At 41.0% G+C, this 12,672-nt stretch overlaps 1 protein-coding gene and 1 pseudogene across 1 annotated transcript; one reads left to right on the top strand and one right to left on the bottom strand.

Annotated features, from left to right (window-relative positions):
- Positions 1 to 3,419: 3,419 nt before the first annotated feature.
- LOC118958916 (FAST kinase domain-containing protein 1, mitochondrial-like) lies at positions 3,420 to 6,745 on the top strand (annotated as a pseudogene).
- A 535-nt stretch (positions 6,746 to 7,280) lies between these two features.
- LOC110520088 (kelch-like protein 41a) lies at positions 7,281 to 10,413 on the bottom strand. Its single transcript, XM_021597125.3, has 6 exons — positions 8,850 to 10,413; positions 8,523 to 8,680; positions 8,320 to 8,427; positions 7,979 to 8,164; positions 7,752 to 7,898; positions 7,281 to 7,580 (listed from the first exon to the last, which is right to left on the bottom strand). The coding sequence occupies exons 1-6, from the start codon at positions 9,948 to 9,950 to the stop codon at positions 7,469 to 7,471; spliced, it is 1,812 nt and encodes a 603-aa protein (XP_021452800.2). The 5' UTR covers positions 9,951 to 10,413; the 3' UTR covers positions 7,281 to 7,468.
- Between the last annotated feature and the right edge of the window lie 2,259 nt (positions 10,414 to 12,672).

Raw genomic sequence — 12,672 nt, 5'->3', positions numbered from 1 at the left:
AGGTCAAAGAGGTCTCTTTCAGAAAGATCCATAAGTATTGCCCTGCGAATCATTACCCGAAGAAACTCAAAAAAGACATTAACATTAACTGTACTTTTTGTGTTGAGCATCCAGAAACAGTTTAGCATTTATTTTGGCATTGTCTACATGGAAAGAAATTATGGAAAGATATTCATAGTTTTATAATTGTTAATATTCTTGATTACTTTTTTTTTTTATGGAAGAATGTGCTGCTATAATAAGGAAAAATAAAAAACAATTTACCTCATGAATCTAATTGTGCTTATGGCAAAATGTCATATTCATCAATGTAAATGTAATAATAAAAAAAAAACACTCTTCCGTATTTTCTATACGGAATTCGAGCAGTACATTAAGACCATTCTACATTCTTCGAATAAGAAAGCTGCTAAAACAATCAAGATGTGTGTTTCTTTTAAGTTTATGTATAATCTGTAATTTGTTGTACCACCTAGCATATGTTATCATTGTCTGTGTGTATACTTATTGTGTGTATACTGTTTAAAACAAAATAAATAAAATAAACACAATTTTAAAAAAAATTAAATCACCGGATGCATAAATGTGAAGCTTCCGTTTGGCGTTTCAACAAAGTAGTGAGAGGGATAGTGGGAAGCCCAGTGGGATAAGCTGGAACGAGATGGTTTTGGCCTAAATTCGGCTAATTTCCTCACTGGTGAAACCTTTGATCTCAATGCAGTTTTCTGTTCCCAAAATTAGAATCTGTTAAGAACAGAGTGGACTAAGTTTTGCAGTCGTTACTCTTTGCCAAAAATTGCGTTGATTAGGAGTGCAAAGGCGAATTTAGTTATTGCGCACATGCATTTCAGAGTATGTGTTCCCTAACGAAACTATGCAAATTCACAATTTGATCAAACGGAAACGAAAATAGATTTACACCAGTTAACACTTGGAACACACCGGCACTGCATTTTTGTACACCATAATTACTTTAATTTCCAATGAAACGCTGCGTTTGCCTTGCAGCATTGCGTTGCAGTGCGTAACTGTAAACGGCTTGACAGAAATGGTAGCAGAAGGTGAATGTTGAACTTTTGTTGCATACATTTCCAGATGAAGCTGCATACTATTTTGCCCAAAAACGCTATCGGTGTGTTCGAAAAGTAACGCTTAAACGGCAAGATGTTTTCGTAACAGGACGGACGTTGACATTGTCCTCACGTGAATAGCATGACACACTTTTAATGTCAATGCTAAGGCTAGCCGACTAAACTTAACTCTATGATTTACGATGAAGTTGGGCAGCGAATAGTGTGGGCGAATTGGAGCTCCGAAGTCATATTAAATTACGTGTTTATATTTAATAAACTATATTTTAGATAGAACAATGTCGTGTGTAATTTCGGGCTATTCTTTGGGTACTGAAATCAGTAGGTTTTGATAAAAACGTAATTTGATGTGACGTCTGTGCTCTAGTTCGCCCACACGAATGGCCTCTCAACTCTGTCGTAAATCGTGTCGTTGCGTTTAATCGTCTAAGTCAAAACCACGATTTTCCAATGATGAGGGATAAGAATTTGCCAAGAAAATTATTTTGTAATATTATAATTATACTGTATAGACATGCTGGTTAGATATGAATAAGGACACCATCACTGTCAGTCAGATGTTTTTGTGACATTGTTGCTGGATGCATGAATGAATGGTTTAGGTATGTACTTAATTTCACATTATTCGTTTTTTTATGGAGATATGTATTTATCTTTGTTATAATTTGCACAATGCTCTCTTTCTACAGATGTTTCACCAAAGGAATATGCAGGCATTTCTCCTTCCCTGTGGATTCTAAGTTATGTTGGCCTGATCTTGGCAGTGGTTACCTTCTGAAGATGTGGCATTCCATTCTCATTTGAACTAGGCCCCATGGCCTTGTTTTGGCTCCAAGCTGTGACTGGGAGCTTCTACTTTTGCAGGTTTCTGCATGGGGGGTGCAGTGAACCGGGACCAGGTTCTAGAGCAGCTTGGCACCTGCTAAGGTGAAGACCAAGTGTTGGAGGTGGTGGGCAAGAACAAGGCTAAACTGACTGTGAACCATGTTGGCTGTGCCATGGGCATGCTCTGGCAGTTCCAGTGAGAGAAGCAACAGATGCTGAGAACGTTTTGAGTTCTTTAAAAGCCACCCTGAGTTCCTGACTCTCCGGGTGCTGGCTGGGAACTAAATTGAGCTCGTGGATGATTTCACATTGGTGGACATGCTCTAAAATGTTCTCAGGTACAGATGTTGGCTAGGTGGGTAAGCCTATATCAGTCCTGAAATGTTTTTTAAAAAACGTTTTCACATCAACCTTGTATCTTTGAAGGCTCAATGTGGAACCATATGATTATCTTGTTCATAATTTGGTCTCAGAGGCTTGGCTTAGATTATGCAGGTAAAATATATGTATATTTGCCATTAAATACAGCAGAATCATTGAGGGGTGTGAGCTGGTGTACAGATGTAAATTCACTGTTTTGCAGATTTCTGATGCCTTCACTGTCTAAGTTTGCTGTCTGCCTAAGTGATCAACATCTGCAGAACAGTCCTCTGATGGGTCAGATCACTGACATTTTGAATAAAAAATTCTCCACAATTGATGATGTGAGGTACACAAAAAAGATCACTTCCAGTAATCTATAAGTCCTTGATATTACATAAAAATAATTATGGACATGTCTCTGCAGGATCCTCTACCAGTCACTCCATTTCTACAACTGTGACTTAGCCTGGCTGCAAAACATAGTCTAGTGGAACTAGTGAACTCAAGCATAGACCCTTTCTCCTTCACCAAGCTGTTTGTTTCTCTTGGCCCTATGGCAGGCAGAACACCAACTCATTGATAAGTACTTATCTTTCAGGCTGGAGAGTACAACACTGCTTTAGGCAGAGGAGTTTAATGCCAGCGGGCCCTGGCTGTGGCAGAGACACTGGAGGAGATTCAGCGTAGAAACCTGCAGCTGATCCAAAGTAAGTTAATTCTCTGTTACAGCCTTGTCTGAAAGTTGCATTTAGACAATACAACTGAAGCAAGTTATCTCTTTACAGGATTGTGTCAGTAGTCCACAAGAACCTACATGTTTTCAAGCCCATTGAGATATCCAGGATCACACAAACCCTGATCCTGCTGCATTACCAGAGTCCAGAGCTCTTCACTAAATTAAGGAACATCCTAGTTCAGTGAGTGGTTATTCTAAAGATCTATCTCTGCCCACTATGATCCTGTATGACAGGTCACTCTTATTGAATACTATACAAAGTAGGCATATACAACTTTTTCTCACTGCTACTTGCAGGACAGTGTCTACCCATATGAGGTGACCATGCTACCTGGACTCGACGAAGGCGTAATTTCATGGGTGGATGCAGTGCTGCTCCAGTGTAATCTGAATGAACCTTTGCAATGGCTGTCGCTAAGTGGGTGAGCAATGACCCGTCCTACCGACACAACACTCCCAGCAAGTATGTGCGTCTGCTGCAGACACTGAACCGCTGCGTGCATGAGCGCCTGCGCAAGGCTGAGTGCCTGGACCTGATGTTGGAGGAGCTCAAGTACATGTCAGGGGAATGGTTTGAGGAGATTCTGCTGGAGGAGACCATGGTTACGCTCCGGAGGCTGGAGAACCAGATATCTGGGCCAATGTGCCCGAGATGGCCCTTTTTCTGACCATGACTAGTCACCTCTCTACTCCATTAATGGACTGCGTAGCTAGCATGACCATGGAGCACATCAACAAGGTACTTTGAGACATTACATTTTATTTCACATCAGGGAACACTGTTATTTTGCCTGTATATACAGTGCCTTGCGAAAGTATTCGGCCCTCTTGAACTTTGCGACCTTTTGCCACATTTCAGGCTTCAAACATAAAGATATAAAACTGTATTTTTTTGTGAAGAATCAACAACAAGTGGGACACAATCATGAAGTGGAACGACATTTATTGGATATTTCAAACTTTTTTAACAAATCAAAAACTGAAAAATTGGGCGTGCAAAATTATTCAGCCCCTTTACTTTCAGTGCAGCAAACTCTCTCCAGAAGTTCAGTGAGGATCTCTGAATGAACCAATGTTGACCTAAATGTCTAATGATGATAAATACAATCCACCTGTGTGTAATCAAGTCTCTGTATAAATGCACCTGCACTGTGATAGTCTCAGAGGTCCGTTAAAAGCGCAGAGAGCATCATGAAGAACAAGGAACACACCAGGCAGGTCCGAGATACTGTTGTGAAGAAGTTTAAAGCCGTATTTGGATACAAAAAGATTTCCCAAGCTTTAAACATCCCAAGGAGCACTGTGCAAGCGATAATATTGAAATGGAAGGAGTATCAGACCACTGCAAATCTACCAAGACCTGGCCGTCCCTCTAAACTTTCAGCTCATACAAGGAGAAGACTGATCAGAGATGCAGCCAAGAGGCCCCTGATCACTCTGGATGAACTGCAGAGATCTACAGCTGAGGTGGGAGACTCTGTCCATAGGACAACAATCAGTCGTATATTGCACAAATCTGGCCTTTATGGAAGAGTGGCAAGAAGAAAGCCATTTCTTAAAGATATCCATAAAAAGTGTCGTTTAAAGTTTGCCACAAGCCACCTGGGAGACACACCAAACATGTGGAAGAAGGTGCTCTGGTCAGATGAAACCAAAATTGAACTTTTTGGCAACAATGCAAAACGTTATGTTTGGCGTAAAAGCAACACAGCTGAACACACCATCCCCACTGTCAAACATGGTGGTGGCAGCATCATGGTTTGGGCCTGCTTTCCTTCAGCAGGGACAGGGAAGATGGTTAAAATTGATGGGAAGATGGATGGAGCCAAATACAGGACCATTCTGGAAGAAAACCTGATGGAGTCTGCAAAAGACCTGAGACTGGGACGGAGATTTGTCTTCCAACAAGACAATGTTCCAAAACATAAAGCAAAATCTACAATGGAATGGTTCAAAAATAAACATATCCAGGTGTTAGAATGGCCAAGTCAAAGTCCAGACCTGAATCCAATCGAGAATATGTGGAAAGAACTGAAAACTGCTGTTCACAAATGCTCTCCATCCAACCTCACTAAGCTCGAGCTGTTTTGCAAGGAGGAATGGGAAAAAATTTCAATCTCTCGATGTGCAAAACTGATAGAGACATACCCCAAGCGACTTACAGCTGTAATCGCAGCAAAAGGTGGCGCTACAAAGTATTAACTTAAGGGGGCTGAATAATTTTGCACGCCCAATTTTTCAGTTTTTGATATGTTAAAAAAGTTTGAAATATCCAATAAAAGTCGTTCCACTTCATGATTGTGTCCCACTTGTTGTTGATTCTTCACAAAAAAATACAGTTTTATATCTTTATGTTTGAAGCCTGAAATGTGGCAAAAGGTCGCAAAGTTCAAGGGGGCCGAATACTTTCGCAAGGCACTGTATGTAGAGACGGATAGAACGAGTCCATACCAGAACAATGTTTTTCTTTTCAGTACTCAGCAACTTCATGCCACCGTGCTGCCCTTTGCTGTACTGAATTATAATCCAGCAAGGGTGGATGAGCTGTTTGACATCTGCATTCAGCACTTCATACCTCACATCAGTAAGTGATTGTGGTTTATGTTACATTTTTGTATTTGGAACTCATCAAAAGGACCAGACAAATTAATTGATCTTCTTCCTCCAGGTCTCTTTGACCTCAATCTGCTGGTACTTGATCCCATCTGTGGCTGATTTCTTCCCGGAGGACCTGATTCGAGAAATCGTCAACGTGGATTTCCTTGCCAAGCTGGATTCCCAGTTAGAAAGTTTGTTATATAATTATATTAGAAATATCCCAATGAAGACAAAGCCAGCATCCTGTATCCCCTACTATCTGAAAACATTATTTTCAGATAAAGCTAAAGGGATAAGAGAACCTCTCTGTTATGTGGTAGCCCTGCCTGACGTGCAGGCGGATCCGCCTGTGTCTCCCGGAGCTGAATCGGTCTGTGTGGTTGGAGTGTCCAGAGCGGATTGGTGTTAAACTCAAAAGGTAATCAAATGTGTCACCTGTTCTAGTTGTGAGCTGTATTTCTTCTGATCTCCCTAGACTTTGAATGTGTTCTGGACAGACACCACCAGGCAGTGGCCTACAGTGAGCAGAGCCAGCTGCAGATATCTGACAGTGGGAAGGTCCGCTGGGGTTCTGACTCTGTAGGGAAGGAGAGGAGTGAGGTCCCTCCAGGGGCACAACGGTACGAAACTTGATTGGTTGATTTCAGAACTTTTGGTTGAAAAATTGTTGCTGATGTTCTGTTATCATGGGTAAACGCATTGAAAGGGTTTTCATAGGTACTGAACAAGGACTTTTTTTTCTCCCTTTTTCACTTACTCAGTGTTACTGTGGACGTCTTGGATTCCAAATCATTCTACAAACCGTCTCGTCACATGAAAGGGGAAATCATGATGAGAAAGACATCTGGAGATTCTGGGACACCATGTTGTCCAGGTATGTGTGTGAAATGTCTGTCCTCAAAAGTGGAATTAATGTATATAACATTCTACATCACTGATTAATGGTAATGTCATTTAAACAGATGCCTCATTTTGAATGGAACTCTATGGAGCTCTCCACACTGGATGCATGGAAGGAATACCTTAGGAAGAAGATAGTTACTGACCTTTCCTGAAGCACCTAGATGTTGAATCAATGACACGTGTTATATTGCTTTTGCTACTGATGTGAGGGACAAAGTCTGCCTTTGGAAATGTATATTTGCAGGCAGATCATTAACAATTGCTGTTATTGCCTACTCCGAATCCTAGAGTGGACATGCAGTTATCTCACCTCCTGCCAAGAGATTGTATCATATGAAGTGTAACGTTTGTCAAACAATAGTAAATGTGTGTAATAAGAAATAGCATTGTTTTTGTGGTATTGATACATCCAAATAATCTGTCCCACATAAATAAAATACAAAAAAGTTGTAGGGTGCAAACTGTTTCTTTACAAAGACAGGCAGGTTTAAAAGATTTCACTGAGTTAGTTCATATAAATTCATTAGGCCCTTATCTATGGTTTTCACATGACTTGGAATGCACAAAACTGCACATTATAGTGTGGACTTTTATTGTCCCCAGCACAAAGTGCACCTGTGTAATGATCATGCTGTTTAATCAGCTTTTTCATATGCCACACCTGTCAGGTGGATGGATTATCTTTGCAAAGGAGAAATGCTCACTAACAGGAATGTAAACTAATTCGTGCACAACATTTGAGAAATAAGCTTTTTGTGCAAATGGAACATTTCTGGAATCTTTTATTTCAGCTCATGAAACATGGGACCAACACTTTACATGTTGTGTTTTTGTTCAGTATATTATGGTGCGTTCAAATCATGAAGGATCACGATGAAAGTCAATCTAAATACATTGTTTTTGCAGTCCTCCATGTTACATCTAGACGGTACAGTACTTATTGTGTTCTTGTTCACAATTTGGGCATTTTGGCTACATTGAGACGCATAGACACACAGGAGGCCCCTGCGGCGTAACGCATCGCTTTGAGCATCCCGGTCCATTCTTTCTTATCCTCTTCATACCTGCCACAGGAGAAAAGAGAAGTTTGACGTTATGCCTTTGGCACAGAACAATAGTGGCAATGGCACCATTTCACCGTTAGACATTATCAAGGAGCTTTTAATATAGACCATCTCTAAAGATGGCGGCAGGGTACGTGGGATTGGATTCAATTTGGGTACTAGTTTACTTACTGCCAGATGTCAATGATTTCCGTTGGGGCAACTTTGTCGTCCTCCGTCGCCACAATGGTAAAGCCTCCAACTGCATACAGCAATCCTCCACTGCTGACCAAGTTTACTGAGCTCCTCTCCTGGGGGAAATCTGTGAAGGGCGCCCACCTGAAATGGGGATCATCGTTAATTGAATGGCTTTGTTACATTGTTTCTGATCATACCGACTTCAACGTCAAGGCACATACTTGTTGGTTCCGAAGTCATATGCTTCAGATGCAGAAGTGAGACCATCTTCATTGACCCCTCCAGTCACCACAATCTTCCCATTGTGAACGACTGCCCCAAACATGGATCTTGCCATTTTCATTGCAGCCACCTCCTTCCACTCTGATTTCTTGTGGTTGTACGCAAACATCTTATCGATGGCTTTGCTTTGATAAAAACAAGGATGGAACATCACAATGAGGATTATAAAATGACACAAATGTAATTTTTACATCATGCCTCTACTATTGCATGCCTTTACTGTATTAGTATCAAACAATTAGACATGACAAGGTGTGTTTTGTACAAAGAGCAAGCTTACTTGTCATCCGTCTTCCCTCCGATACAGTACACCAACCCATTCTGGGAAACAACACTATGACCATGGATTTTCAGAGGTAGCTTTTTGCTCTCAGCCCATTTCATCTTCCTAGGGAACAGATAGAAAGGTTCAAGTGTGTTTCAGGCTCCTCAGTCATGTTGTGACAGGAAATAAGCATAGGAATATGAACTCTTCCTACTTACTCAACATCATAGCACATTACAGAGTCGAGAGATTCGTTGGACTGTAGATCTTTACCAGCTACAGCAAAGATGAGATTGTCAAATTCTCCCATACTGAACAGACATCTGGGAGAGGGCATAGGGGGCAGAGCTATCCAATCAGCAGCAAGGATGTCCAGCTGTAAAAAAACAACAACCAGATATTAGAAAGTTACAGTAATCAAGCTATTTCTGATGACAGAAAAGTTTGGTGGTTAAAGATCATCCCCTTGCTAAGTCATGGTGTTACAAACTGTGTTGATTTAAAGTTTGATCAGTTGTGGCGAATGAAAACACAAAGCTTATTACCTGATAGAAGTAGCATTGTAACGGAGCATCTTTATCCTCTTCATCGACAAACAATCCTCCCAGGATGAAGAGATCGTTTTTCTTTGATGTCAGGCTGACATGGTTGCGTGGAATCTGCTCAGTCATTGCAGCAAGGAAGCATTCATTCTCAACGCCATCATAGGCCACTGCAGCAGTGTCGTTGATCATCAAGACGAGATCTTTGGCATACATACCAATTCTCTTGATATCATTCAGGTAACCAGGTAACCTGTTATCCTCTCCTTCTTTACTGTTGACTGCATCCTTCCCTGACTCTCCTGTCTTATTCTCAGGAAGTTTCCCAGCAAAGGCATCTTTGATCACTTTGGTTTTTTTGAGGAGCTCAGGGTCAGCCTTGACGATGTCATCCTTTTCCACTTTCTCATTGAAGTACTTCTCTGGGAGTAAACGGAAACGGATGCAGTCAAAGGCCTCTTCTAGAGTCTTGACGCGGTTCTCCTTGTCTTTTCGAATCCATTTCATCAGGGATTCAAACACCACCTCCTCCTTTTCTACATTGAGAGAGTCCGCTCCGATGACGGCAAAAAGCTCATGAGAGGCCAGCTCTAAGAAGTCTTCCTCCTTGGCCAGGGTTTCAAAACGATCTGCAATGTAGTCTCGACTTGCCAATGCCAGTCTGGGGCAGTTGAGCACCAGTGCCATTCTGAATATGGCCATACAGTTACCCGGGGACAGCTTCTTCTGTAGGAAATTTGCACACACTGTGAACACTGAGGGGATCTGGAAACGGTTTGCCACAGCAAAGATATCCTGCACATTGTCATCTGTGATGTCAATCTCTGCTGAATACATGTAATTCACAATCATCTCCATGATTGTGGGGTCCAAATTCTCCAGAACAACCTCCTTATCCATTTCTTTAGCATCGCCTGAGAAGTAAAACTCTCGGAAATAAGGACTACAGGCTGCCAAAATAAGTCTATGGCAGGGCAAGCTTCTGTCTCCCACTTTTAGAATGCAGTCAATAAACTTGTTCTCGTTCAGTAGCTCTTTCAGGCCATCCTGGAGCAGGGTGCTCTGAAACAGGCGCAAATCTTCCCTTACAGCTTTCGGATCCATGCTGAAAGAAACGCGACTTGACCAAGAACGTGGAGGATGCAGCTCTCAGCACACTGTCCCGACTGGACTGAGCAGTATAGAGCCCCAGGTCTGAAGACCCTACAATATAACTACGGCCCTCTAAATATATCCACTCACTCCATTGAGGAAGAATTCAGGTTGGCCGCATCACACAGCTGTCACAGAGTGAAAGAAACAACTGTGGACCCTTGTCAGTGGTAGTTGGCAAACAATTATTGTTATATGGCTACTTCACACACATTGCATTTGTAAATGACTGGTGCAGTTCTGTGCAGTGGGGAGCAAACAACCCCAAACTCAATTACAAGTGCAACTTGTATGAATCATTAGGATTTTCCTCTTTATCACTTACAAAATGATTTATGATTGTCCAGGGATTGTCACGATTAAAGTAAAATAGTATATAATAGTTCAAATAAAGATAGTGAACTACAGAGTACCCTGAAGCTGTTATTATACCTTTATTTATATCAAGTACTATGATTATTTTTAGTCCTGAAACTCTTTGGGGATTTATTTGTGTGCGACTCATTGAGCATGTTTTATTATTAAATGTGAGTATATTTCCGGAAGGACTGACCTTCCTCATAGGCAGGGTCAATGAGCAGCTGCAGATACAACAGTCTGTCCTCATGAACCATTTGTAAAATACTTGAGCTCCTCTGGCACGTTTGTTAATAGCCTTTAGATCATTGTCCAAAAAACAAATGACTCAGTTTTCCCCACCTGCCACTGGATTATGTCTTCAACTCATTTCAAAAACCCAGTTAAGACATTCTGAAAACTAAGAAAGGTCAGAAAATTGCATACTTTACTTAAATAGTTGAATTATTACATCTGAACAACAACACAATTCATCTATTTTCTTTTACAATTTCTATTTAATTGAACAAATAAAAACGTACACAAACACTACACTTATGTATATTTTTTTTACATTTATGGCACACTATTTTTCTTACATGTTGCCCATACATGCATCAGGTCTTTATTATATACATCAGACCTATGAGTAAATATACAAATATTTTGTACTTTTTATAAACAACCGTCTGGCTAAAACCAACACTTTTACTGAACCGTTGATTATTGTGCACTGTCCCTGTAAAAAAATACAACTCTAACTCAAACTTAAACTGGACTGTGTCAATTGTGTCATTTAAAAGAAAGGATGGATTTGAGGAACTATGTTCACCTAACTCGCCTATCAACGTTCATGCTTCAGCCCATAACTTCCCACAGTCCTTGAAGTGTGAACCCCTCCTTCAACTTCCCAACTGCAATTCCCAGCTCCTCGGAAAACACAGGTTCCCGGTCTTGTTGCTTATTACCATCAGAAAAGTAAGCCTTAGAAGCAAACAATAGAAATCAGTCATGACAATGGCCTTAATAGGAGGTTATGTGTTCAAACCGTTTGACAAAGTACACCTCAGTCTGTATAAACACGATAGGCACTAGGCAACATAAAGCCATGTTTGCGGTATGTTGTGTAACATGACTTAGCAACCTGCTATTTTCAGAGTGTGAAAACAAATAACGGATTCCCAGAGGAGGGATGACAGTCTAAGCACACACAGTGAAAGCATCAGTCTGCTCATTCGGCTCAATTTCCAGGAGGGGAGGGGGGGGGGGGGGGGGGGGGGGGGGGCTGGTCCACCGTCAGCTCCTCCAGTGGCTGAGGCTGGAATTATTGTTGGGAGAGAGAAAAGTTGAAGGAGAATCGCGCCACACAAATTCATAATTCAATGTCTTGTTAAAACATGGCAAAGCCATAACGCATTGAACTGTTTTTGTGATGAGAAAAAGTGTGGCACAGTATAATATAGAATGACCTTTTTCCTCCATCTCATAGTCCACTCCAAAGATGGAGTGAGCTTGATCTCCTTAACTGCATCTTGAAGCTTTTACCATTGGGTCGATCTTAAAAATCAAAGCACATATCCTCCAGTCTCCAAACAAATCAAAAAAAGATGTACTCAGGAGTATGCCACAACAGTAAATGGCATGCAAAAGCCAAGTTATTTTCTCTGTATTTTCTGTCATCTTTTAAAGCTGATACTACATAGATATACTATATATGCTTTTAAACTACTAGTTCTACATGTAATTCTATGGTACACAGTAAGTCAAATGCTACCGGTTACATTTGAAATGATCCCAATTACCCGCTGAGAGCTTTGCATCACTAAAGCTAGGCCAAACTTTGAGTCTCTTTATTCTGATGGAAAGCTACAGAGAAGAGAGGTGACAATAAGGAAAATAGTTGATCACTTTCAATACCTCAAAAGGTCATTTGTTCGGCTGGACACGGCAGCTGGTTTTTCGATTACTTCATTTGTTTACGACACGTAGAATTTGAAGGTAGGGAATGCTGACGTTGAGGCTCTCGTTCATATTGGCATGCCAAACAATCTGAACATTAGTGATGAAAAAGGTCCCCAGATTACCTACAAGATACAATTCAGGACAGTTAGTTTCCTTGTAAAGGCATGAAACCCTTTTTTACTTCAAAATACTTCCTGGAGGATTAACTAGCTAGAGTAATTGATTTGTACCCGGTCACTGGATAAATTCCACACCCCGTTGATTTTGTCATACACTTCTTCTCGAGGCAAAAGCCTCTGTTGTTTATTTTGAATGAGAGCTCCTCCCAGCTTCAGGGCACGGTACATTTTAGAGGTCACATAAGCCCTAGAACAGA

The sequence above is a fragment of the Oncorhynchus mykiss genome, chromosome 3, assembly GCF_057628025.1.
Source record: "Oncorhynchus mykiss isolate SJ-2025 chromosome 3, ASM5762802v1, whole genome shotgun sequence".
Classification (NCBI taxonomy): domain Eukaryota; kingdom Metazoa; phylum Chordata; class Actinopteri; order Salmoniformes; family Salmonidae; genus Oncorhynchus; species Oncorhynchus mykiss.
This window is presented reverse-complemented; position numbering and strand designations above follow the sequence as displayed.